Source organism: Chelmon rostratus, chromosome 1 (genome assembly GCF_017976325.1).
Source record: "Chelmon rostratus isolate fCheRos1 chromosome 1, fCheRos1.pri, whole genome shotgun sequence".
In the NCBI taxonomy this organism is placed as follows: domain Eukaryota; kingdom Metazoa; phylum Chordata; class Actinopteri; order Chaetodontiformes; family Chaetodontidae; genus Chelmon; species Chelmon rostratus.
Window position 1 is genome coordinate 15,256,912 of NC_055658.1, and position 23,049 is coordinate 15,279,960.

General features: G+C 41.5%; 1 protein-coding gene across 2 annotated transcripts in view; it reads right to left on the bottom strand.

Annotated features, from left to right (window-relative positions):
- Nucleotides 1–747: 747 nt before the first annotated feature.
- The window catches only part of dennd2b (DENN domain containing 2B), a 47,956-nt gene continuing 25,654 nt past the window's right edge, over nt 748–23,049 (bottom strand). For both annotated transcript variants that reach the window (XM_041933050.1, XM_041933041.1), the window contains exons 5-20: nt 21,230–21,351; nt 20,062–20,277; nt 19,575–19,671; nt 19,356–19,400; nt 18,785–18,969; nt 17,480–17,589; nt 16,651–16,720; nt 14,096–14,173; nt 12,782–12,922; nt 12,484–12,632; nt 5,971–6,148; nt 4,740–4,781; nt 3,962–4,073; nt 2,253–2,492; nt 1,855–1,941; nt 748–1,224 (exon numbers count right to left, since the gene is read on the bottom strand). In XM_041933050.1, the coding sequence (XP_041788984.1) occupies nt 1,190–1,224; nt 1,855–1,941; nt 2,253–2,492; nt 3,962–4,073; nt 4,740–4,781; nt 5,971–6,148; nt 12,484–12,632; nt 12,782–12,922; nt 14,096–14,173; nt 16,651–16,720; nt 17,480–17,589; nt 18,785–18,969; nt 19,356–19,400; nt 19,575–19,671; nt 20,062–20,277; nt 21,230–21,351 (1,907 nt within the window). In that variant the 3' untranslated portion in view covers nt 748–1,189. The remainder of the gene's footprint in view (nt 1,225–1,854; nt 1,942–2,252; nt 2,493–3,961; nt 4,074–4,739; nt 4,782–5,970; nt 6,149–12,483; nt 12,633–12,781; nt 12,923–14,095; nt 14,174–16,650; nt 16,721–17,479; nt 17,590–18,784; nt 18,970–19,355; nt 19,401–19,574; nt 19,672–20,061; nt 20,278–21,229; nt 21,352–23,049) is intronic.

The following is a 23,049-nucleotide window of genomic DNA, read 5'->3' on the forward strand; positions in this document are numbered from 1 at the left end:
ACTCCCAGTAAGTATTTTACTTACCATCTTTTGCACTGCATTTGTGGCAATATTTTACCGTTTGTGCTTAAATTCATAATCGATAAAGCAACAGCCATCAGATAAATGTAGTGGAGTAAAAGTATGAAGTCTGAATATAAATAAAATGAAAATAAACTACTGCTACTTTGAAATGTGACATGGCCAACTGTTTAATAAACTCTCCTACCCTGTAAGATAAGAACAGGGATATAAAGTAGGTGTTCAGCTTCAGAGTCTTTCGCATCAAATGTCACCCTTAATTGCTGCAAAGGACACAACCAGAGGAGAAGTAATATGGCAGCTGGAATCAACAGTGAGCTCAGTTAGGAGAGCTAATAACAGCGTGGCAGTGACAGCCACCAGAGTGATGTGTACAGACGTAATAAGGTTACCAGCAGCATGTGGTAGCTGGTTCCAGACTAACCGTGCCTTTCGGGATCTTACCGGCTTCTCCTGCTGCACAGCTTTGAGGGAAGCTGTCATTGAGGTGTCAGAAGGAAAAGGAGGTGATTTTTATATCATCTGACAAATGGTGCATTACATATTTCTGTTTCCAAAAGTGATGTCTGTGTGCTGGTGGAGGTGGTGCATTTGAGGTGTGAGAAAAATGAGAACAAACGTATGATGGCGGATGAGTCGACATCATGGACTGATCTTTAACCAGCAACAATATTTAACCCGTATGTAACTGGTAAACTCAATACAGTAAACGCAGCCATTTGAAGCATTTTAACTAGTTTTTTTAATAAAAGACTGTAAAAGACTCTATGAAGAGTTACAATCATTTTCTTCATTGTCTTGATGCATGTACAGTTTGCGAATAGGTTTTACACTCCTTAAACAGAGGACAACATTGTGGTGAAATAATGCACAATTGAAAACATATGAACTGTACATCTATGCCCATGTTAAATCACATACACTCACACACTCTGAAAACACTCTTCACAAGCACACCTGGACATCAGTGGTTACTCTACGGCTCACTCGCTGTGTACCGTCCTGCTATCACTATCTCATAAGGTACTATAAACATACACTGAAGAGTATCACAGCCAGCTTACAGTGAAATAATATGTACATGTTTACATTAAAAAAAATGTTGACAGAAGACAAAGAAGTAAGGATCACGCCAGGCCTTCAGCTTGTATGACTGGATGATTTCCTGTCAGTTCTTTTTGTGGAGAAACTTCATTTTACTTCCTGAAAACAGTTAAAACAAATGAATTAAATCATGTAAAACGCATCGCAAACATCTGAGAGGTTAAATCCAATTCAGGTTATTATACTGAATATGGGGATTAATCCAGGCTGAGATTACACAAGGTTTGATCTGATTTAACCCCAATTCATCCGTCTGCAGTCTGTGTCTGAATATCTGCTTAAGTGTGAGGTTTCCTAATAAAATCGCTCAGAGACATGGAAAATACTCTGCTCTGGATCATTATTTGCATAAAAACAGCCTTCTGATGAGCACACTTCATTCTGCACAGTGAAGCTCAAACATCCAAGTGAAGTCACAATAAGCAAAACGCATTTTCCACCTTATTATGAACTAATGACAGACTTATCAGGACTAGATTGATGACTTCTATCACATTAGATAATGAGAAAATGAGAGGCACAATTGTTAAAATTGATGCGTAGCTCCCTCTGGCAAGATAACATTAATAACAATGAGTTGTGTGTGATCTAATCTTGCAGAATGAGAGTGTTAAACACAGTTGGAAAATAACTATTAGAAATTTCCCAGATTTTAAAATTGCTTGATGTTTTTTTTAACTCTCTCTCTGGAAACTGAGTGTAGCCTTGTGTGTCTGCTGCAGGACTCACCAAGGCCTCTCAGAAACTTGTTGACGCCACTCTGTTCTGTGTCTGGCAGCTCCTCCAGATACTGATCCACCCTCTGCTCAAACAAACCTGTCAACAGGACAGTACAACAGATTAAAAACGAAAAAACAAAACAAAACACAGAACCGGTGAATCATCTCAGGATTCCAGGAAGTCACTATGACTTTTGTCTGCCAAGACAAGTGATGTGGTGAGAAGACATGCTGATGATAACTTCAGCCACTAGAGATCAGTATTACCGCAGTGCCTCCTCCTGCACAGTTTGTATTAGAGTCAGTGCAGGGGTGGAAATCCACAGAGAAAAGACTTTTCAACAAAACTTTTAAGGAAGAAAGAGGACATTCATGGAAACAACTGACACTCAGAGAGGCGCAGTCTACCTTTAGCCCGGGTCTTCCTCAGCTCCCGATCCTGAATGAACCCGGCAAACATCTGAGACTCCATGAAGACGCCCAGGAAACGTCGGATGCTTTTCGACGCCACAGACTTGCGGAAGGCCTCTCTTTGGAAAACGCGCTCTCCACGCTCATTCTGAGTGATGAACAAGGAGTAATGGCCGATGGTCTCCAGGAAGAAGCGGATGAAGGCCTCTGACACCAGGCTGTTCAAGGAGTTATACTCTGTGGACACAGAGGAGAAGCACTTAGTTCAATTATTCATATCACTTACATCAGTGTTCATAATGAAGTAATAAAACAGACGTGTCACACAGTATGGCATGTTGACATTTTCCAAGAGATAGTCAGATAGTTGTTAAAGTAGCCTGAGAGCCGCCAGAGTCAGACTAAAGTAGAATACATGGTTTGGCTCAGTGCTCAAAGCCATATAAGTAATAAAAATTAAGCACCAGCTATTGTTAACTGCATGGAGATTCAGGGACGTGCCTCATAATGCGTGGTTAGCCAAATTGGCCTGAATCTAATTAACCACAAAATAAGAAATAATAATAAAGTGGTTGCCTCTTTAATGGTGTTGTCAGTATGTCAAAAGTATCAAACTAGATTTGAGCTGTTGGAAACTGTGAGCAAATTTCACAGCAAGAGAAACGACTCTCACTGTGAAGGTTTGAGTGAAGAAGCTTTGAAAGAATATGAACTGAATCTGTAAGTATTACTGAAAAAAGACTAAAATCCCCACTATGGACACAAGCAGAACTGAATCTGTGGGGCTTTAGCAAGAGTCATCAAAGGACAAACGTGACTGTGGTTTCTTCTGCATTCCCTTTCTGTTTTACATTATTGTTGGTGTTTGTTACGTTCCCTTCATATTGCTTATTTTGCACAATAAATGTCAGGTGTCATGGCCGGCTCACAGGCCTGGAAATCGTTGTGTGTGGTAGTAATATGTAAAGTCAGGCTCAAACAACCATTAAATCTGACAGACTACAGGCAGCGCGAGTGTCTTGCTTTGGTTTGCACATTAGCGAGAACAGGTTGTGATTGACATGTGGCAGATGTAGCGCAGTAACACAGTGTGAGCTGCAAGTTTTATTTTGGAGAAGAATGTGGAAAGCAGAGACAGAAAGTCTGCCCCATGTTGGTTTTCTTCCTGATTTAGGCAACGATATGAAACCTTACATCAGGTTTTCTTAATTATCTTTATTTGTAACTGTTGTTTTGAAAAGTGCTTCACAAATAAACCTATTATTGATCCCCTGGGGATAAACCGTCTTAAAATCCTAATTCCCACAACAGGAGTTGAACCCAGGCCGCCTGGGTGAAAACCAGGAATCCTAACTGCTAGACCATACGGGAGATACAGAGCACAAGCTAGACTATGGATTCAACACACAACTAAATTGAACTAATTGAACTTTGGAATTAGATTTCGACTGTTGCTGACGTTTTTCTTCTCATAGGTGGACAACTTGCGGTTGGTTCAGGGTAACAGTTCAAAGTTTCTCAACTCTAAGGTGATCGTTTGTGACTCACTGTCTTGAGTAGTGTTCAGTTTAACCTCCAGTGATGTCATCTCCACTGAGTTTCACAGAGACATGGATTGAGCATGTCCTCCCACAGAAACTGTTCTGTTGTAATTAACAATGAAAACATCTGTCTTGGAAGGAAGAGATGATTTGTCACTTATTCACCTTCGTCTGACTCGCTGTCAGAGTCCTGATTGATGATGTCATTCCTCTGCTCCAGCGCTTGCTCGAGAGCTGCCTGAAGTTTCCGCGGCAACAGCGAGGCCTCGTCGTCCATCTATAAACAACCGAAAACACTGCAGTCACCAGTGATAAACAACAATGTTTGGAGAATATGTTTCAAAGGCTCAGACTTACCACAGAGAACCGCATGTTTCACTGTACAACCCTGTTTAAAGTGAGACCATGTAACTTTGGAAAGATGAAAAAAACGCAATCTTCCTCTTACAAATGAAAAGTTGAATTCATCAGCAATAAAATCCACAGTCACCCAACTTAATACATGAAGGAGTTTTGCTGCTTCAGCCTTACTTGGTCTGGTGTGACCAGTAACTTTTGATGGCTGAATTTTCCTGACTTTAGTTAGAAAACCTTTTATAGATGATGCTGCTGTGTAACATACATTACTGTGACAGTTTAGAGAGTTAAAATGATAATTATACACAGGAGACATATTTGTTTGTAATTTTGCTTGTGGCCCCATTATGATGTTTTTTCCACATTGTTGCCCATATTAGACAGAGGGATGAAATGCACAAGAAGTTTCCAGCCAGGTTCACAAAGTGATTCAAGAAAATTACAGTAAATGTGGGAAATTAAAGGAAACTGTCATAATCTTGTAATCGCCACTTGTAGCCACAGTGGTCCCACTGTTGAGCAAAAGTTATATAGTCTCGCTTTAAGGTCAGTTTTTTTTCTTTTTTTCATACGTTAACAGACTAACCTGTCGGATGAATCGGTCAGTTCCCAGGTCAACCATCAAAGCCTGAGAAAAGGAAAAAGAAGAGCGCATCATTATTCAGAACTAATTAAAAAAATCCGGGAACCTTCACTTGTAAACTCTTCTTTTATCTCTTACAAGCAGAACTATTTATTTATTTCATCGAATAAATAACCGTCACCTTCAAGGAAGCTACAACACAAAAAAATTCAGATATGAAACACATTTTTTAAAGAAGAATGTTTGTTGTGTTGTTATGTTCTGATGAGTCAATCAGCGGCAGGATGAGCGATGTAAACAGACAGCAGATGTTGCTGACAGCTCATTAACAGGTCGAGTTAACTGTGGCTCTCATTGTCTTTTCACATAAATCACTTCTTAGTCTGAGAGATACGTATAGATGTAGCCAAAGCTACAAACTTTAAAAATGTTCATCAGCAAACCACATCTAAACCTAATACCTGTACGATTGATCAAGGACACTGCTTCACTGGGCTGCTGCTGCCAAAATATTTACTGTATGCTAAAAATAGAATGAGAAGGAGGCAAGAGATCTTTGGCTGTAGGTTTTTTCAGGGCAATAATACTTTTGAGGCTTGGCTTAGCTTTGACGAATAAGCACAGCTACTAAACATTGATCTCATTCACTGAATAATCTATTATTATTATTATTATTAATCTATTATTTTCTGCACCAGTCAATATTTTTAGATAAACAATGGATCCAGTGTGTAACGTGACAGGGGTCAACTGTGCTGACTAAAGTGGTAAGAACAGATAATGGTCTCCCAAATCTGCAATTCATAAGAGGGTCGATATTGTGTTTACAGCTTGTTCCTGTGCCCCCAGGTGGCCAAAAAACAACAAGTGCACCTTTAAGTTGTTCTGTTCATAGAGGGAACGTGACCTCAGCTTTGAATTCTTTAGTTGGTTGAAGGTCACCTGGCTGGTTCCTTCACATAGTAAGACCAGAGGCAGAGGAGGTCAAACAGACACAGTCTGCCAGTTTATAATGGAATAACTCTGAAACTATATTGTTGTAATCTGTCATCCAGGACACTAATATTCACTTTTCAAGAAAAAGGCTTCAGTTAGATAAAGACAAGAACAAAGAGACAGAGATAGAAAAATCAGGGACATCTGCATGAAGAATGTAGGAGAAATCGAACTGAAATGTAAAATTCTGGACAGGAAACTGCACTCAGAGGTAGACAGTCAGAGACGAGGTATTCACCTCTTCCACAGGCAGCTCCTTCAGCTTCGGCATAGAGCTGGACAGCAGCCCCACCAGGAAGGGAGTGGGACAGCAAACGATATCCAACATGGAGCCTGGCAGCACGGGGATGAAGGTGTGTTGCCAGGAGAAGGGGTAGAGCAGCGCCACCACTGCATGCATGCAGCTGGACAGGATACTGACGATGGGAGACAAAAAAAAAAGGACACACACCATCAGTCACCTTCACACAACAACGCCCTGCAGAGGCCACACCAGATTAAACTGAACACAGTCAAAACAGGGCACATGTTTTTTTTCCAGACTGAAAGGGGAGTGGTGGTTTAAAATGGTAACAATGTTTTCCTAAAAATACCAGCTACTGCAGTCAAAGCAAAAAACAAACAAACCAGAACATCACAAAATGTTTCACTCATTATCATTAACTGGGCTTCATACTTAACGATAAGAGCACAAATAGTATATTTATTTTGCTAAGCTTTTTTCCCAAGTTAAATAACTACTTGATCCCCTTTTCTTGAAACAGTTATTTCATATGAGGCATAACAGCTATGTTCTCTGGCTCTGACACTTTGTTCTTCCTGCAGCTCATCTTCCATTACACTTCTGCCTACAGTACAAACCACAACGAGGATCAGTGAGCCCAATAAAAATGCATTATTGTGACACAACTCTTTGTCTGCAGGGGTGGCGTGACTCTGACATGTTGCTATAGTTAAGCTGGAGGCTTGTTGACGCAATACCAAAAAAAGCACCAATTCGGTTTAACTCCGACAGCTGTGGTATAAAATCAAGATCACAAATAGCAGCCCGTCTTTCTCACGATCCGTGGCTTGTTGACAGTGGCTGACCCTCCTCCCCTCTGTCCTCTACATACTGTCCAATCCATGTACACAAAGAGAGTGAAAATAAACTGTGGGTCCAATCATACGCACGCACACACACAGTGTAGCACTAAATCAGTATGGATCAAGAACAAGCCCAGGGATCAAAAATGGTATGCAAAGGCACCACACTTGAGATATATACACTTTTAATGAGGAATGTTTTCCATGGTCACTGTCATCAACAGCACACAGAACGTCAAAGTAAACACAAGTTACTCCCTTTTAAGTGAACTCCTTCACACTGATGTTCAGCTTCAGGAACTTTAACTACATATTGGAACAGCATACAGAGAGCAGAGATCAGTCTAATCAATCTGCTGCTGCGATCAATGACGAGCTCCAGCAAGCTTTTCCACTCCATTCGTTCAGGGTACATGTTTGCTACAGGCCTTTTCATCTTCACTTCCCATGAGTCAAATTGCCAAGATTAAAATGTGTTTTCTTGACAGGGTAAAATAGAATTACACCAGTAAAAACCCAAAGGCTACAATAACCACAGCGCTCAGTCTTTTTAGGCCTTTTCCAGTTCACTCATAACATGAAGCACTTGCAGCTTTACTTTGGCCGGTCTGATTTCCATTTGCCTGAGGAGGGCTTTATAATTCCTAACAGATCCCGTCTCCTGAGTTTGACGAGTTCCAACAGGGAGTGATGGGGCACAGATCTCCGAAAACCTTCGCCACAGGCTACACGTGGCCCTACACACTACTGATACCGAAAGGATCAATTACACTCATTCCCCAACCGCACACCCTTGGGAGAGGATGAACTTGCAATGAAAACAGAAAAACTAACAGAGGTTGCCATTCAACTCTGGAAAGAGAGAGGGACATTCCCGCTAGATCCAGACCAAAACTTTGGCTCCTCAGACCACACATGGGTCATAAAAAAGAAGAAAATACTCTCTGGCTTGAGTATCGACTAATATTGAGAAAAATAAATAAGTAACAAAGAATTAAATATCCTGAATGAAAGATTTTAATTAGACAGCGTCAGCAGGGGGAGATTTTAGACAAACCTTAGTCTCCTCTGAATTTGATGATGCTTTATTGTTTTGGGTTTGGATAAGTAGTATCATGTTTGCAATGTGGTTGTATCAGATTGGATTATGTTGTATGGTGGTCCTTATCCATGCAAGAGGAGTGGTTCTAGGGATGGAAATATTGGTCTGTCAGTTGGCCAGTGGGTCCACCACTCTGGTCCAGATATTTTAACGACTATTGGATGGAGTGCCATAAAATGTTTAGTACTTTGGTTTACGACTGAATCCCTGCAAAACTAGTAACATTCCTATCAGCCTCAGCTGTACTTTGGGTTTAGTACTAATTAGCACATTTTGGCATGCTAACATATTAAACTAAAGTGGTAAACCTGGTAAACATTAGCTTGTTAGCATCGTCATTGTGAGCATGTTATCATGTTAATGTTAGCATGTAGCTCAAAACAAAACAGAGCACAACCGTTGGAAATCCTAAGCAACCAGATTTGTGTAGATTGGTTGGAAAATAAGACTTTAACATAGCAAGGTGATACAAAGATTGAGGGACAGAACCTTTCATCCTTAATATTTAATAATATTATTCCTTTAAATTGCAATGGTAAGAATTACCATTACTTACTGCTTATTACAGCGTAAGCATAAACTAAGATTCAAACTTTGAATTTTGAACTTTGATAACTTAGAATCTGATAACACTTTTAAAAGTCTTAGAAATGTATGACTCCACTCAGGAACAGAAGAAGTTCTGCAGAGGTCTGTTCAGAGCTGTTACGTGTTGAGGTTCAGGAGTTAATCCTGACATATTAGCTCTCGCAGGTCTGCCAGGCCGGGTTTAATGTGTGTGAGGCTGAACTGGCAGATACTCCAGGAAACATGGGATCGAGAGGCTTAGTCTGAGAAGCCCAGAGAAGGAGGGAAACTTTCAGTGTCTGAGAAGGAGAGAGGAAGGGAGACAAAAGCCTATATCACCGCATGCTTCATAGCGCTACTAAAGCACTGCACTGTGTCTTCTAGCCTTGGCACGGCTAAGACTGATTCCACAGACAGAGGACAAAGAGGACTAGACACAGAGCATACTGAACCACAGCTGTCAGACACCAGCTGTGCTGCAAAGCTCAACAAAACCATTCTTCCCTGTTGAAGCTCTTTCCAAGCCCAAAATAACACCTAGAAATCATGTAAAGATGCAGCAGAGTACATATAGACCTATAAGATTCCTATGACAAGCTGCACATGGTGTATTTTTATCCTCTAGCAGAATGTTCTCTGCTCCCTTAGTCCCCAAATGGTTTTCCCTCACTTCCTGTCTTTAAGGATCTCCAGCCACCAGCTCTCCGGCTCTACAGAAGGCAAGAGCAGAAGCCATTTTACAATGAGAAATGGCTTCCTGATGGGAAACTCTATACGTGTTCTTATTAATACCATAATAATGTCTGAGCTTGATCACCGCTGTCTAGAGAGCAGATGAATGTGTGCAGGTGTTCTTGTATATAAGTCTCCAGCATGGGCGTCTTACATGTGGGTGTAAACATTCACGAGAATGACACTGATGTAAAAATCAGCTGGTTGGGCTCCGGTACTGGCCAAGTCTTTCTCGACTCTTTGAGAAACAGAAACATTTCACATGTTTACAGCGAGTGGGTGTCACTCTACCTCTGAGTTGAAAACCACATGGGAAACCGGTTAAGTTGTTAAAAGCGGTTTGGGCTTCACGCCAGTTCAGCAGAGCGTGTCAGAGAAAGTTTTTGAGAATAACGAAGGACAAAATCAAACAAGTACTCCATCATACTCGTTGATTAGGAAAATGCCAGCAGCAATGGCAAGAATTCTACCTGTCTGATGATTACAGTCACCGCTTAGAATACTGCAGCTGCAAAACACGTTAGTACCTCTAACTCACTTTAGGACCACTGGATTATTCCAAAAGTAAAAAAGGACTCCGCTATGTTGAGTTAGTTTGTGGTGTCCTTTATTATGCAGTTTAAATATCAATTTTGCCATTGCCATTGGCGCAGGTATGGACCATAATTAACAGCATTAAGGGGAAACCAGAGAGCGTCAGTGTAGAAACCCAAGGAGCCTCCTGCACCACACAAAAGTTAGCTTGATTAATTCACCATGGCCATGAGAAAAGGTTTGAGAAGCCATTGTTCTCTCTACAGTCTCCTTGCTTTTTACTCTTCCTGTCTTCTGCTCAGACAGCAACATCTCATCTTTCATTATATTTCTTCTTCTTCGCTACCTCACTCATCCACCTCCAGTATAGGGACATCGCTGCAATCAAATACATTTCACACTTTGAGTTTGAGCGCGGCAATTCTGATTAAAATACTGCGGGGAAGATGGTGGGATTCAATCATCTCAACAATGAAGCCACATCAGGGAAAGTCATTTAGATGCAATATGCAGTAACACTTTTACTCTAAGAGTATTTCTCTGCCATGCCAAGAGATAAATCCAGACATGCACATTTTCTTTGGTAACTGTCCTCAGTTCTAACCTCAGGACAGACAGAGGCTGTTTACATAAGTCTGCAGCACTGACAAAAACTAATCTAGCATCTGCAGGTCAATCGAGTTAAGCAATTACAGAGCAACAGATAAGCTGATGATGAATTTATCTGATTAGGCATCCAACTTGTTTTTACAGGCATCGGCTGGTGAATGATCAGTTTCAAAGAAATTATCTGTGCAGACTTGTAGTGTGGAGGCAAGAACCTCTCTGGAAAAAACAACAAAGCTTTCAGTGTAATATTACAACAGTTAAGTAAGTCAATGTAACACACCGAAGAAATGAGCAACAGGAGACCCCACAGAAAACGACTACCTAACATGGCGTTTCCTCTCACTTCCTGCTTGTACTGGATATACATTTCAAGGGAAAGAAACATACATCATGTTATGCTGGCGGGGTATTTTGGGAATGGATTATGTACCAGAGCCCCGGAGGGAGCTGCACTTTTATCATTGCCATTAATGCTGCAGTGAGGCCCTGTCACTGTTTTTAAAAGAAACCAAAGCACTGAAGCTCTGCATGTATGCATGCAGGCTTCCACATTTAAATACACCCACACAAATGGCTTGAGCAGATCATACAGTAAGCACGACTGCATATTTAAAACGCAAAATTATATAACTCACATTTGTAATTTTCTTTTTTGTAGTTATTTCAGTTTTCTGCATCATAATTTGTAGTCTGAAGTTGTACTTTATGTATCCTTCCTTGTTCTGCTTCATTGTAATTTAACCTTCGGCCAAACTAAATTTGAATGGTGACTCGTGATGACAATATTGCTTAGAACTGATGTTCAGCATCTTAGTGTGCTAACTACAAAATGTACAGGTGATGCTGATTGGGATGCCCTTAGTTTTCCAGGTATTTGGCCATAAATTTAAATTTTGACATGATTATGGTGCTAATGAAAATGTAAGAAATTACCAAAGTTATTACAATTCATCCTGAGGGGAACACGAATGTCTGTGCCAAATTTCATTGCAATCTATCCAACAGTTGTTGAGACACGGTGGCAGCAGAAGGAAAGGCAGGGAATCATCAAAGCCATGAATTAATGCACTTTGTTACACAGAATTTTGTCTGAAAACCCACAGCATTAATGTAATGTAAAGAGTGATGTACTACGTATATCACTGAGCCTTGTTTTCTAGAACTATGTTTATCTTTTCAGACACACAGACATTGCATTGCCAAATCCCTGAATTGCCCAGTAGTTATACCATCACTGTCTTGGCCAGTATTTCATGATAGTACTGCATCATGTGTTACCTCATGATTCCCACCCAGTGCCTTGATATCATCACTTCTGGTAATAAGCTTAGGCCAATTTCCTCCAGGGATGCAGAGAGTGTCGTAGCTCATACGTAGGGAGTGAACGTGGCATCATAAGTCAAATGGTGACAGTCGAGCCACAGATCACAGAGGGCAGAGTCGCGCACACAGGAAGTGCATTCCTTCTCCTCACAGTCACTGCCCCCACTGATGTTTGTTTAAACTGGGCTTTGATACATGGAGAGATTACTTCTCTACTCAAATCTCCTCCCACTCCACCCTCGCCTCCAATGCTCTAAAAGTACTTTCTTTTCTGTAGCGCGAGGACGGACTGGGACACTGCGTCCTTGGAGACTCTTCGGATCTTATCAGCCCCGCCCTACTGTCCTCTGGCAGTGACTCTCACTGGTGTGACCCACTTTACTTCTGGGATGAAAACTGCCAGCAGACTGACTTGTTGCCTGACTTTCTGATACTAATAAATAATAATAATCCAACAATTCCACACGGGCTGCGTCTGCTAGGCCCCAGCTGACAAAACCATAGCACAATGCTGCGATTATGTGTATGTGTGTGTAGAAAAGATAATGAAATTCTGCCATCATCAGCTAGGATTAGCCTTAATGGACGGGCTGGTGGACACAAGACCTGTTCAGGTCTATTAAAGGGCTCCATGAGTGATATCAATTAATTTAAATGGATTTTCAGTACCTGGGGCTCCCATAGACTACATTATTTTTGTCAGAAACGCCCGGCCAATCTTCTATCACAACCAAAAAATTCAGATATGATCTATTCCATGGAATAATCACCTGTTGATAAAACACATTACAGCCTCACCTGAGTTTATCAGCCACAAAGATGACTCTACGCTCCAGCAGCAGCGAGGCAAAGACTCGTATCACCTGCCGAACACTGAGGCAGCTGAACAGACTGTCAAAGTCCACATGCTCCAGTCTGGAGTCGGTGGGCCGCCTCAGCTCGATGACCTGAATGACCACAAAAAAGGTGAGATTGAAGTCATCACAGTTTGTGGATCTAATTAACTGAGAGGTGTATCTGGACATGATTTAGGCTGATGGGCATATTAAAGTGGAGAGAGAAAGCAGTTGGTTTCTGCTTTTTCAGCAGCTCTGACCTCATTTCCTGCACCGGGCAGAAAGGTCTTAACTTTGATAATCTTCCCTGGTGCAGGGAAGGGCGACTCCATCAGACTCCTCATGAAGGGGTACACCAAGGCCGCTGAGACGCCTCGCCGCCGCTCTACCTCATCCAGGATCTGAACATGGCAGGACGGAGCAGAGTTTCCTTAACATATTCAACCAGACTTAACATCAACAGCACGCAAGTCTAATAATATGAGAAGAGCCTGGGTTTTACCCACGCTGAATGAACAGTCCAAAAAAAAGTGCACAGTCATCAAGGTTACTGACCATGGCGACGATTAATGGAAACATATTGTTATGCATTTGACGACTAGCAATTCAGTTTTCCTTTTCTGATTTGAAAAATAGCAAATGAATTTCTTTCCATGCCTGTGTGATTGGAAAATTCCACCCAGTGTGCCTGTCTGCCTGTCTGGAAAGTTGATTGGAGAATCGCTCGTTTTCATGGTCACATGATATCACATCTCTCGTCCTCTCCATCTCTCTGTTTATCTCTCTGTCTCTCTCTCTCACACACTGGCTTCTTTTGTCTTTTATCATGACAGCACTTGTAAAATAGATTGCTGTCTTTTTGCTGCACTGTTCTCAAAATGGCAACACCGGGCTCTCTCTTGCAGTCTTCCATCTGTTGAAAGTCCTAAATATTGCATGATACAAACACAAGACAAAGTCTGGTGCTAGAAGATACTTTGATAAAGAAGATAAAATCCATCGACATGGTAAAGTTATTCATCTTGAACTCAACAACTGAAGCACAGATGTCACATTTTTCTTTTCAGGTTTCAGATTTTTCATGTTTTTCCAAACCTTGGTATCACCTTTAATCACAGCTCAGTTGAACTTCACAAGGCCCCCGTTACTCAACAATGAATACAGCACATATTTGCACACCGTCTTTGAAATATACCGTAATATTTTAGTTTCTGGTCATGTAGCAGCTACTTTGTTTCAACAGTCTGGACTTACTCAGGTTGAATTAATAAGTAATGAGATAAGGCTGAAAGAGTCAAACAGCGTGGCTGCTCTGCTCTGTGTTAGCCCCACTGAGACAAAAGTGAAGGAAACAATTACTCTGGGAAATCAGAAAGTTAAAAAAAATAACTGAAAGAAGGTTTACCAATGAACAGGTGTTCACCAGAAGGCCTGCTGAAAGTCATTTACTTCAGCTGTGAGACAGGTTAACCGCAGCTACAACACCACACACAGCTTGCTTACCGTAGCTGTCTGCCTTCAGTACATGTGTTTGTGTGTGAGCGTGCACATTGCACGGGCAAGGATGAACTCACCGTGGAGAACAAGTCAAAACAGCCCAGTCTGCTGATGACACAGTACACCTCTGGAAGGCGAGGTCCTTTCCCAGTCGGCTTTAAGAAAAAGCAACAGAGACTCGTTGTACGCTGGTGTTAGAGGACACATTAAAAACTGTCTACAAACACATTTATCCTCATTTTTAGGCTTCATCCACACTCATACCTTTTCCTTTTAAACCTACAACTTTTGCTGTGCTTGCACCAAGCATCCCCTCTACGGCATTTTTGGAGCCCCAAAAACAGAGACATTTGGAAACACTGAAAACTGTTTGAAATCAAAAGTTTGAGCGTAGCCAAGCAGAAACACGTTCGCCTCCTGATTGGGTCTTATCAGTAACGACATGGACTGTAAATGGTAAATGGACTGTATTTATAAAGCGCTTTTCTAGAATGATGACCACTCAAAGTGCTTTTCACAACACAAGTCTGCACTCACCCATTCACACACACATACGATGGCGCTGTGCTCATTACGAGCATTAACCATTAATACACACACACAAACGGCACAGCAGGGGATTAGTATATTCAGTATACATGTGATGGTTTTTCGGACGTGTTAGCATGGACAGAGGTTATTTCTGAAACGGTGCTTAAACACTCAGGTGGATGGAGATTGTTTTCGTTTTAGATTGCCGCTTTGAAATGAAAATATATTAGTGTGGGTTTAGCCTCAGGCTCATGTATAGGTCAAGCCCCCAAAGTACTGGATCCTTCATTTCCCATCATACAACTTTGTCAGAGCCTCCCTCCCTGGTAACTGCTGACATCTTTTAAACACCACACCCCCAGCTTGTAACACAAGCTTTCTGCTAGAAATCAGCAGTCTCCGAACTCAAGCTGATATAAACTTGATGACTTCATTAAGGTTAATTTTCAAGCTTTAAAAAGCTCCTCCAGAGCCACAGAAGTAATTACACATCTCTTTTCACAGGCTGAATAATACTCCCTCTTACAAGTAAACTAGGCTTGATGTGTTATTTTGGAAGACTGAAAGCTGTTTAAAGTCTGCTGACAGAACCAGAGCAGAAAGAGGTCATTTTTCCATAAATGTATGGAATTCAGCTCATTCAAAAACAAATATATGATACGATAATATCATGATAATGGTATATAATAGAACTATTTAGATAAATTGTTTAAATACTGTAGATGAAGTCTTTAAATCTAGGCTGTGATCTGAGGTGAAAGTCATGTGGATGCCAGCTTCCTAACACAGGTGGTTTATCTGCCCCTGCTGATCCTATCTACCTTCCTCTGTACACTCATAGACCATTGTGTGCCTCAGGACACAGACACTCAAACACACAGACACAAATGAACACAAGCACTCAAGAAACGCCAATCCACTTGTCCTTATTAGGTATACAATTTTCTCCTCTTGTTTCTCCTCTGCTTTTCCAAATGGATGATTAAATCAACTATGTGGAGCTTGATTCAAGTCCTCAGGAATGCTCGGTTACTGCCAGCGGCTGGTCAGACAGCAGGGAGGAAACAAAGTTACTGGAGGAGAGCAGCTCACCTCTTCCTCTACCTTCATTAAAATCTGCTGCTATCGAGATGAATCTCAGATCAACACAGCAGAAAAACATTTTCTGTCTGGCCAAAGAATTCACAAAACGTCCCACTGTCATCCAGTGCATATGCATGCACAGTGGTAAAGACACTGCCAGTAAACCTCAGAGAACATACACACTGTAGCACTATAAACATACTCAGAAATACCAAATGGCAAACAAAATCACCACCACATTCACAGAATCCCACACAGTCAAGCTCTCTGCCCGCAAGCTAAATGGGAAGCTCAACGGAGAACTTCAAAGCGCTCTCCAGCCTCATTATGAAGAGGAAATGCTCCACAATGACAAAGTTTGGATTTTTCATGGTTTCTCTTTGTCTTGCCTTTCCTGAGAAACTCTCGTTAAATTGAATGAGTCAATTCTAACTGGGTTTTTGTCATAAATTATTACATTTTTATGCATTTTATGAAGGCTGAATGTTTGCAGTATTAAAACTAATTTAAATAGTATGTAGCGACTGCATTTCTTTACGTTCTTTTTCTACGATACATATTATATCAAATTCAATATACAATTATAATGACAGATTTACATATTTAATATTAAACCACTTTTAATGTATTTTTGTTGTAACTGAAATCACTGTTCTCAGACAGCAATGTGGTTTGAAGGTCTGTTATTCCAGATGTTTCTGTTTCTACTGCTTGCCATAGGTATTTCCTGGGCAAAGGCTGAGAAGTTCCTGTACATGACTCTCATACTGATGAGCAGAAATAATAATGAGTGGGTGAATCTTTTTTCCTGCCTTTTTTTCAGTTATGAGCACAGCTTTTTTTTTTTTTCTTTTTTGCTTTATAAGTTCTCTTCCCTGCTGCCACAGTGGATGGTCATGCAACACATCAGTGGCCCCACAGGAAAACCATATCACATGCTCACATATCTGTCACAACAAACAAGGCTCAGCAGGGTGTGAACAGGGAGAAGAGGATGAAGCATTCAACAGTGGCTTACCAGCAGGCGTCTGCAGTACCCAAACCTCCTGCTGCCGTCCTCTCCAGTCAACATGAAGGAGAAGGTCTCACTGTAGCAAAAAAGCAAATGTGCATGCATGACAATTAACACAAAGACACATGGTGTACACTTGATAGACAATTTGCACATATATACACACATATACTAATTAAAAAGATAGAGTACAAAATAAGGGCTGCACAGCACCTTTGTGTTGGGTCTGACCCAGTTTTACTTTTGGTGGTGAAGGTATAACAGCTGTTGTTCACAGATAACAGATTTTTGATCCTGCACGCCAGCAACAAGCATGGAGGTGTGAAAAATAATCATGATGATAAGCTGTGTTGATAAGCATCAACACCGTAAAATTCACCTTGATAACAGAGTTTCAAAATATGCTGTGTGGAAAGCATTTACTCTAAACGTTCTTTTACACATTTAGCGGCAGGTGATCCTGAATGTTGTAACAACAGGGGAACTCTTGAAGGTGGATTTACTCAGCCTGTCAAGACCATTCAAAGTTGTCCTGGCTTTGTAGGAGATTTCCAAAGTGAGAGATTAGGGCTTGAGAGTTTTCCAACAGAAAGCCTGCGTCACAGAATGGTGTGTGTTTGGGTGTGTACCAGGAAAGGAGGGTTTGATGAAGGGGAAATTTTTTTGATTCACTCTGGGGGCTAAAAGTCAAGATATCTCAGCCTCTGCTGCTTTGATTTTGATCATTCTTTTTTTACTCAGTCCACCCAACTTTATGAATTGCAATGCTACATCGCTGGAGTACCCTTAGCTGGAGACCAATTTGTCACTGACTTAGGAACCTTCGCAGCCATACCTGGTGTATTCAGACACAGGGCTCCAGTCTTTTGCATCTGGGAAACAGAACTGAGGAATGGCTTTCAGTCTCTGTTCAGCCTCCCTCATCTGCTTGGTGGGCCTCTCTAGCTGTGAGAGGAGAGGAGAGGAGAGGAGAGGAGAGTCAGCTCATTCTCCTTCAGATAACTGTGTCCTCCTTTTTTAAGATCCCCATGAATGTCAGCATGACCAATAGATGACCAGACAAACATTTCTCCCATACGAGGTTAAACCTTTGCCCCCTCCAGGCCTTATTAGCTCAATAACAGAGTGAGTCTTTCCTCTGGCTGGCAGAGACGTACTTCTCCCAAGGGACACCGCTGCTGAACCAGATCTTAAATAACTTTAAAATATATCTTTGAATAACTAAAAACACTTCCCTGCCACAGAAAAGAATCCTGGTTATTTTTAACTATAAACAGGCTCCCAAGACTCCCCAAGCTCTATGTTATAAATCTTAATTGCCCTTACAGCTAAATTGTCAACAACCTGTATACTTAAGCGTCAAAGCTCACAGGAATGTACATTTTTATCTAAAAAATGAGCATGGGTCACAGCCCTAAATAATACATCATCATCCTCATTTTCAAGATAGGCACTTCTGTAGTAACCCATCACTAAAAGCTCACCACGGCGAAACTCTGAAAAGCCTACAGTACATCAGCTCTTGTTCTGACAAGTTATTTCTCGATGACACCGGCCCAGCTTTATCCGTTGCATTAACTTTTACATCTTTCTGTCTAAATATGACTTAGCCGGATTACATTTGATTGTGAAAACTGAAAATCAGCAGTTGATCTGTATCATCATCTCCAATTGTCCAACAGTTAACTGTCATTAACTGTGTCGAGAAGGAACGCTGCTGTCTATTGCATGTGGTGTGTAAGCTCTGTTGTTATGAACATGCATCTGTTTATTTCTGTCAAAATAATAGCTTCTTTTCATTTAGCTACAAAAAAAAGCTTTGGGCTCAACCTTTTCCCACAACATGCCGTCGATTTTTAAACCCATAAAGTGATAAATGTGTTTTTCCACCTTCTGTTGTCACTTGAATACACCAACATGCTACAGGGAGTGCTTCTAAAATCAGTCCCTACTGTCAACAGCATTAAACAATGACAATAAGGTGGCTCTGACCCATCGTAAGCTTTGGAAAACAGTCAGCAGTGACGTAGCTGTGTAGCATTTGTGACTTGTAATCCCTGAGCTAAAACACTTAAAACCCTAGAGATGTTCTTCAGTGCATTTTAGCCGATGTATTAAGTTATGACTAACATGCTTGTACCTTGGGAAACTGGTAGGTGACCTCTGGGGAGTAGGAGTTTTTGCTGGGTTTCTTTTTTAGAGAAACAACCACAAAATACTCAAAAAGTTCTCTTTCCTGCCACTCAATGAGCTGCAGCTCCAGTGTGCGGTAGCTGGGCGCTCGTCGAAGGATGGACTGCAGTTTCAACAACCTCTGGGTGTGAGCTGAGGAGGGAAGCGAATATCAATACATGCACAATTCAGTGTCTAAACAAAATCACGGGGTATTAGCCTTCCATTTCCAGTCGGGAAATTAAATGTGTCAGTGTAATCTTTTACTTTTCCTGAAAGCTGTGTCCAAAACAGAGAAAACTTCACCAAATGACATTACCATACATTCCTGTCATTGAATCTAGACATTTGATAAATGTTGTATGGTCTAATGATAATCCGTGCACATGGCAAATGCTTCAGTTACAATTCTGCGGTCTGTCCAGACACACGGGGTCACTTGTTGAACACAAAACTGTTGCACAAGCAGTGAGAAAAACAGCCCTAACACACAAGTGTAGCACCTATAACCCTTGCTAATTAATTCTGCGGTCACTGACCTTTGAACCTGTCATCAGAGTCACTCTCACTCTCACTGTTGTCATCTGCAGGCAGACATGAGACAGACAAGAAAGTTTTCAACAGGTCAGAAGGCAATTTCACAAACATGTGCTTATGTCATGAGAAGGACACAGCAGGAACTCTACGTGGGTGGCTGAGACACAAATATTTACTCACTTATCTGGCCAGTGGATAAAGGGAATAAGGAGAGCCCTTACCTCTCAGAGATGTAGTCTCAACATTGGACATGGACAGCTTCTTCAGCCTCTTCTTCCCACGTTTAGTGCAGTAAATGGAGTTGATCCTCTGCACCAGCTGTAAACAGATGAAAGAGGGAATTCTCAGTTTGGGAATCTGAAGTTGGGTTTCTTTTGATCCTAAATATAGAAGAAGAGGGTGTACCTGGCCAAAAGTAATACTGTACTGTGCTTTGAGGGCTGAAAAAATACAACTGAAGAGCATCGAGCATTGAGAAAAGGTACCACGAGAGCTCAAACCCAAGCAGTAATTACACGCACTGAGGGACAGTGTTTTAATAACATCTTTTCCTGAGAAAATTGAGGAATTACAAGTGATCCAGAGCTGCTCTGACTTGGTCCCTACAGAAACCTGAGCTGGTCTTTGAAGCAGGACAGGAAAGAGAACACAGTCAGAGCTCTGCAAGGACTTAGTGTAGGTGTTTGTGTAGGATCTAGCAGTGTGTACCTTAGGTATCCTCCAGTGCCTGTGTGAGGCCAGGGTATCGCTGGTGCTACAGAAGCTGTCATCCAGCAGGCCACAGGGTGAAGTTGATACACCCAGCTGGGGGAGAAGCAGCATTTCATCGTGGCTGTAGCGCTTGGACAATTGTGATATCCGGTGGCTCTTCCTCTCACTAGGACCAGAGAGACGAAGGGACTGGCTGCTGGGTTTGGAAGGCAACTAGCCAGAGAGAAAAGAATGAGGAAGGTTTGGTACAAATCATTTAATTTGCATGTTTTTATAAACAGTTATCCCTGTGCATTAATTCAAGAAATTTCCCTTCAAGTTATATGGTAACCCTTAGCAGTTTTCATTGTTAGAGGTGGGGCCCGTCAATTCTGCACTGGATTCAACCTGCTTACCTAAGCATGATGTGTGCATAAAAGGTTTCCAGTTCAAACATGTATGGCTGAATTACTCCTATACTACCACTTGTCATTGTGTAGCGTACAAGCAGAGGTTCGCGTGCAATTCTGATGAACAGAGATTAGTTTTTAGAGGTTTAATCCATGCCAGAAGAAGAACTTTAAAAATTGTAGGTAAAGTACATTGTAAAAAGAAGGAGCAGGCACAGTGAGCTGCTAGATGAAGAGCTGCAGGTGACAGGTTCAACACATACATACTCCCCAGCAAGGAACAAATTCTACTGCGCCCTGCTGTTGTGTGGAGAACTATTCCCATCTTTTTTGTCAAATCAGATTACCGTTGCTCATGACATGATGGGAAAAAGCAAAATACAGTCTCACTTCTTTATCAAAACAACATGATACATGCAGTTGCTCTTCTGTTGTATTCTTGACAAAGCAGCTGCTTAATGAGTATTTGCTGGAGTATGAAATCACACTTTTTGTAACCACCAGAAACCGTGGTCCTCTTTCTATAGTGAGACAAGTGCTCCTGCGTTGAAGCAACAATGCCACATCTGCAGATGGGCCTCTCTGTGGAGAATCTCCAGGTCTAAACATATCGTTTCCTGTAGTGCTACAAATGAGGTGTGAGATTCTTTAAGAGATCTTGTCCAGGATTCAGCACTGACAGCCAGTGAGAGAATTCACCTTACCACAGGAAAACATATGTGTTTTGTTCACTGCAGGAGAACAGTGTTGTTGATCCCAACAGGCTCATGACTTACCTGAGGTGGAGAGTTCAGCTTCCTGTCCATGGTGGTCCAAGATCTGTTGCTCTCCACCAGACAAGACTTCCGACCCAAACTCTTCCGCTTCAGGTCAACATCCTCGTATGGGTTCTCCTTCTCTGTGTGGATGAAGTAAGTATTCAATGTCAAGCCAGCAACTGTCCATGAACAGAGGATGTTTTTGACAGAAGACAGACAAGGTTGTGGGGCGAGAATGTGTAAACACAGGGCAGTAAAGGGTGTCAGGGGCACAAGAGGGGGCTGCCCTACGGTTAGTCTGAAAAGAGATGAGTCCAGAAAGGTAAGTAAAAAGGTCACTCCCAGCTGGCTCAAGTGAACTGCCTTTTTTCAAAACAGTTACTGTTGGCACTGGGCCCCACAGGCCCCAGTAGGCCCATCTGAAACTTCTGGACACAACACTGCTGGTGAGTCATTGTTCAGGCATGTTAACTGTCTGCTGTGAGAGATGAGGAGGAGAGTCATCTTCTTAGACTGTCACTCCGACAATAACACTGTGCAACTAATCTGAGGAGTTCTATTGTAATGCACAATTTTATGATTATAATAACTTTTGCAGCACACATTTTTTTCTTTATTAGAAAAACTGATTTGCAAAACACTTATATTATGAAAAAATAACATTTTTAATCCCATGCTATGAACTTAAACATACTATGGAATTGCAAGTAAGGCATAAGCGATGAGGTTTAATAAACCTAGTTTATACCCAGACTAGTGTCGATTAAGGACATGAACATTAAAAACCCTAACCCTAACCCTAATCCTTTACCTTAAGACGTTAGAATAAGCACAGACTTTGCTCCTGATCTATAGATGTACTTCAGCCAATAAATGATAGCAGAAAAGGAAAGAAAATTAACATTACAGAGCACTGCTCTGCTCTCACTGATGTCACCTGGCAGAGGGCCAACTTCAATAAAGAGAAAACTTGTGTAACACCACAGTCCATGTCTATTCAGACATTTGCTCTGAGAATAGCTTTTTGGCAGGGTCTGAAAAAGGTTGTGAGAAAGTGAAGAAACCACAGTGCAGAATAAAAACAGAGCCAGATGGCGTCGAAATGCGTGAGGGGAACTTTTAAAAGAAAGAAAAGCAGTGTTATCTGTCAGTAGAAAGGAGAGAACAAAAATCTACTTGGTAGCTTTGTTCCTTCTAACTGAGTATACTGCTGGAAAACCCGATGAACTCAGCATGCCAAACAATGAGCGTGTGTTCTAAAAACGCCCAAGATCAACCTACAGGCAGAGCTTTGTTCGGTTATCTATTTTTAGGGTTAATTATTGAACCTCTGTGAGGTACATACACACATGCACATGCACCCATACACAAACAATGTACACTGCCTGGGATCATTAGAGTGTTATGTTGTGTCACACAGTAAATTAGCCTACTTAGTGATTTTGTGTGCATCATTAAAGCTGAGGAGCAGAATAAGAGGGCTTAGTCTGACCCCACGTTGTGCTACAACTCCATTAAACTGAAGCAGGACTGTAATAAGAGCCTGCTGGGAAAATGATATGTCTGTATAGCTGCTTATGTACTGGAGGGTACTAATCTACTCCTCTGATTACAAACATCCAGATCTCTCTGTAACACACCCCCAGACAAACAGCATTATGCAGGGAGTGGACACACCTCGGCTGCACGCTGTGATTGTACATTTCTGTGTCCACAATGGAGTCTCTGGGCAGGGCAAGACAAAGAACAAACTATAGAACAAAGTCAGTATCAGCTTGCCCTGTAAAGTGGCGAGCAACAGAATAGTGGCACTGCTCCCCCATTAAGTCGTAAACAGA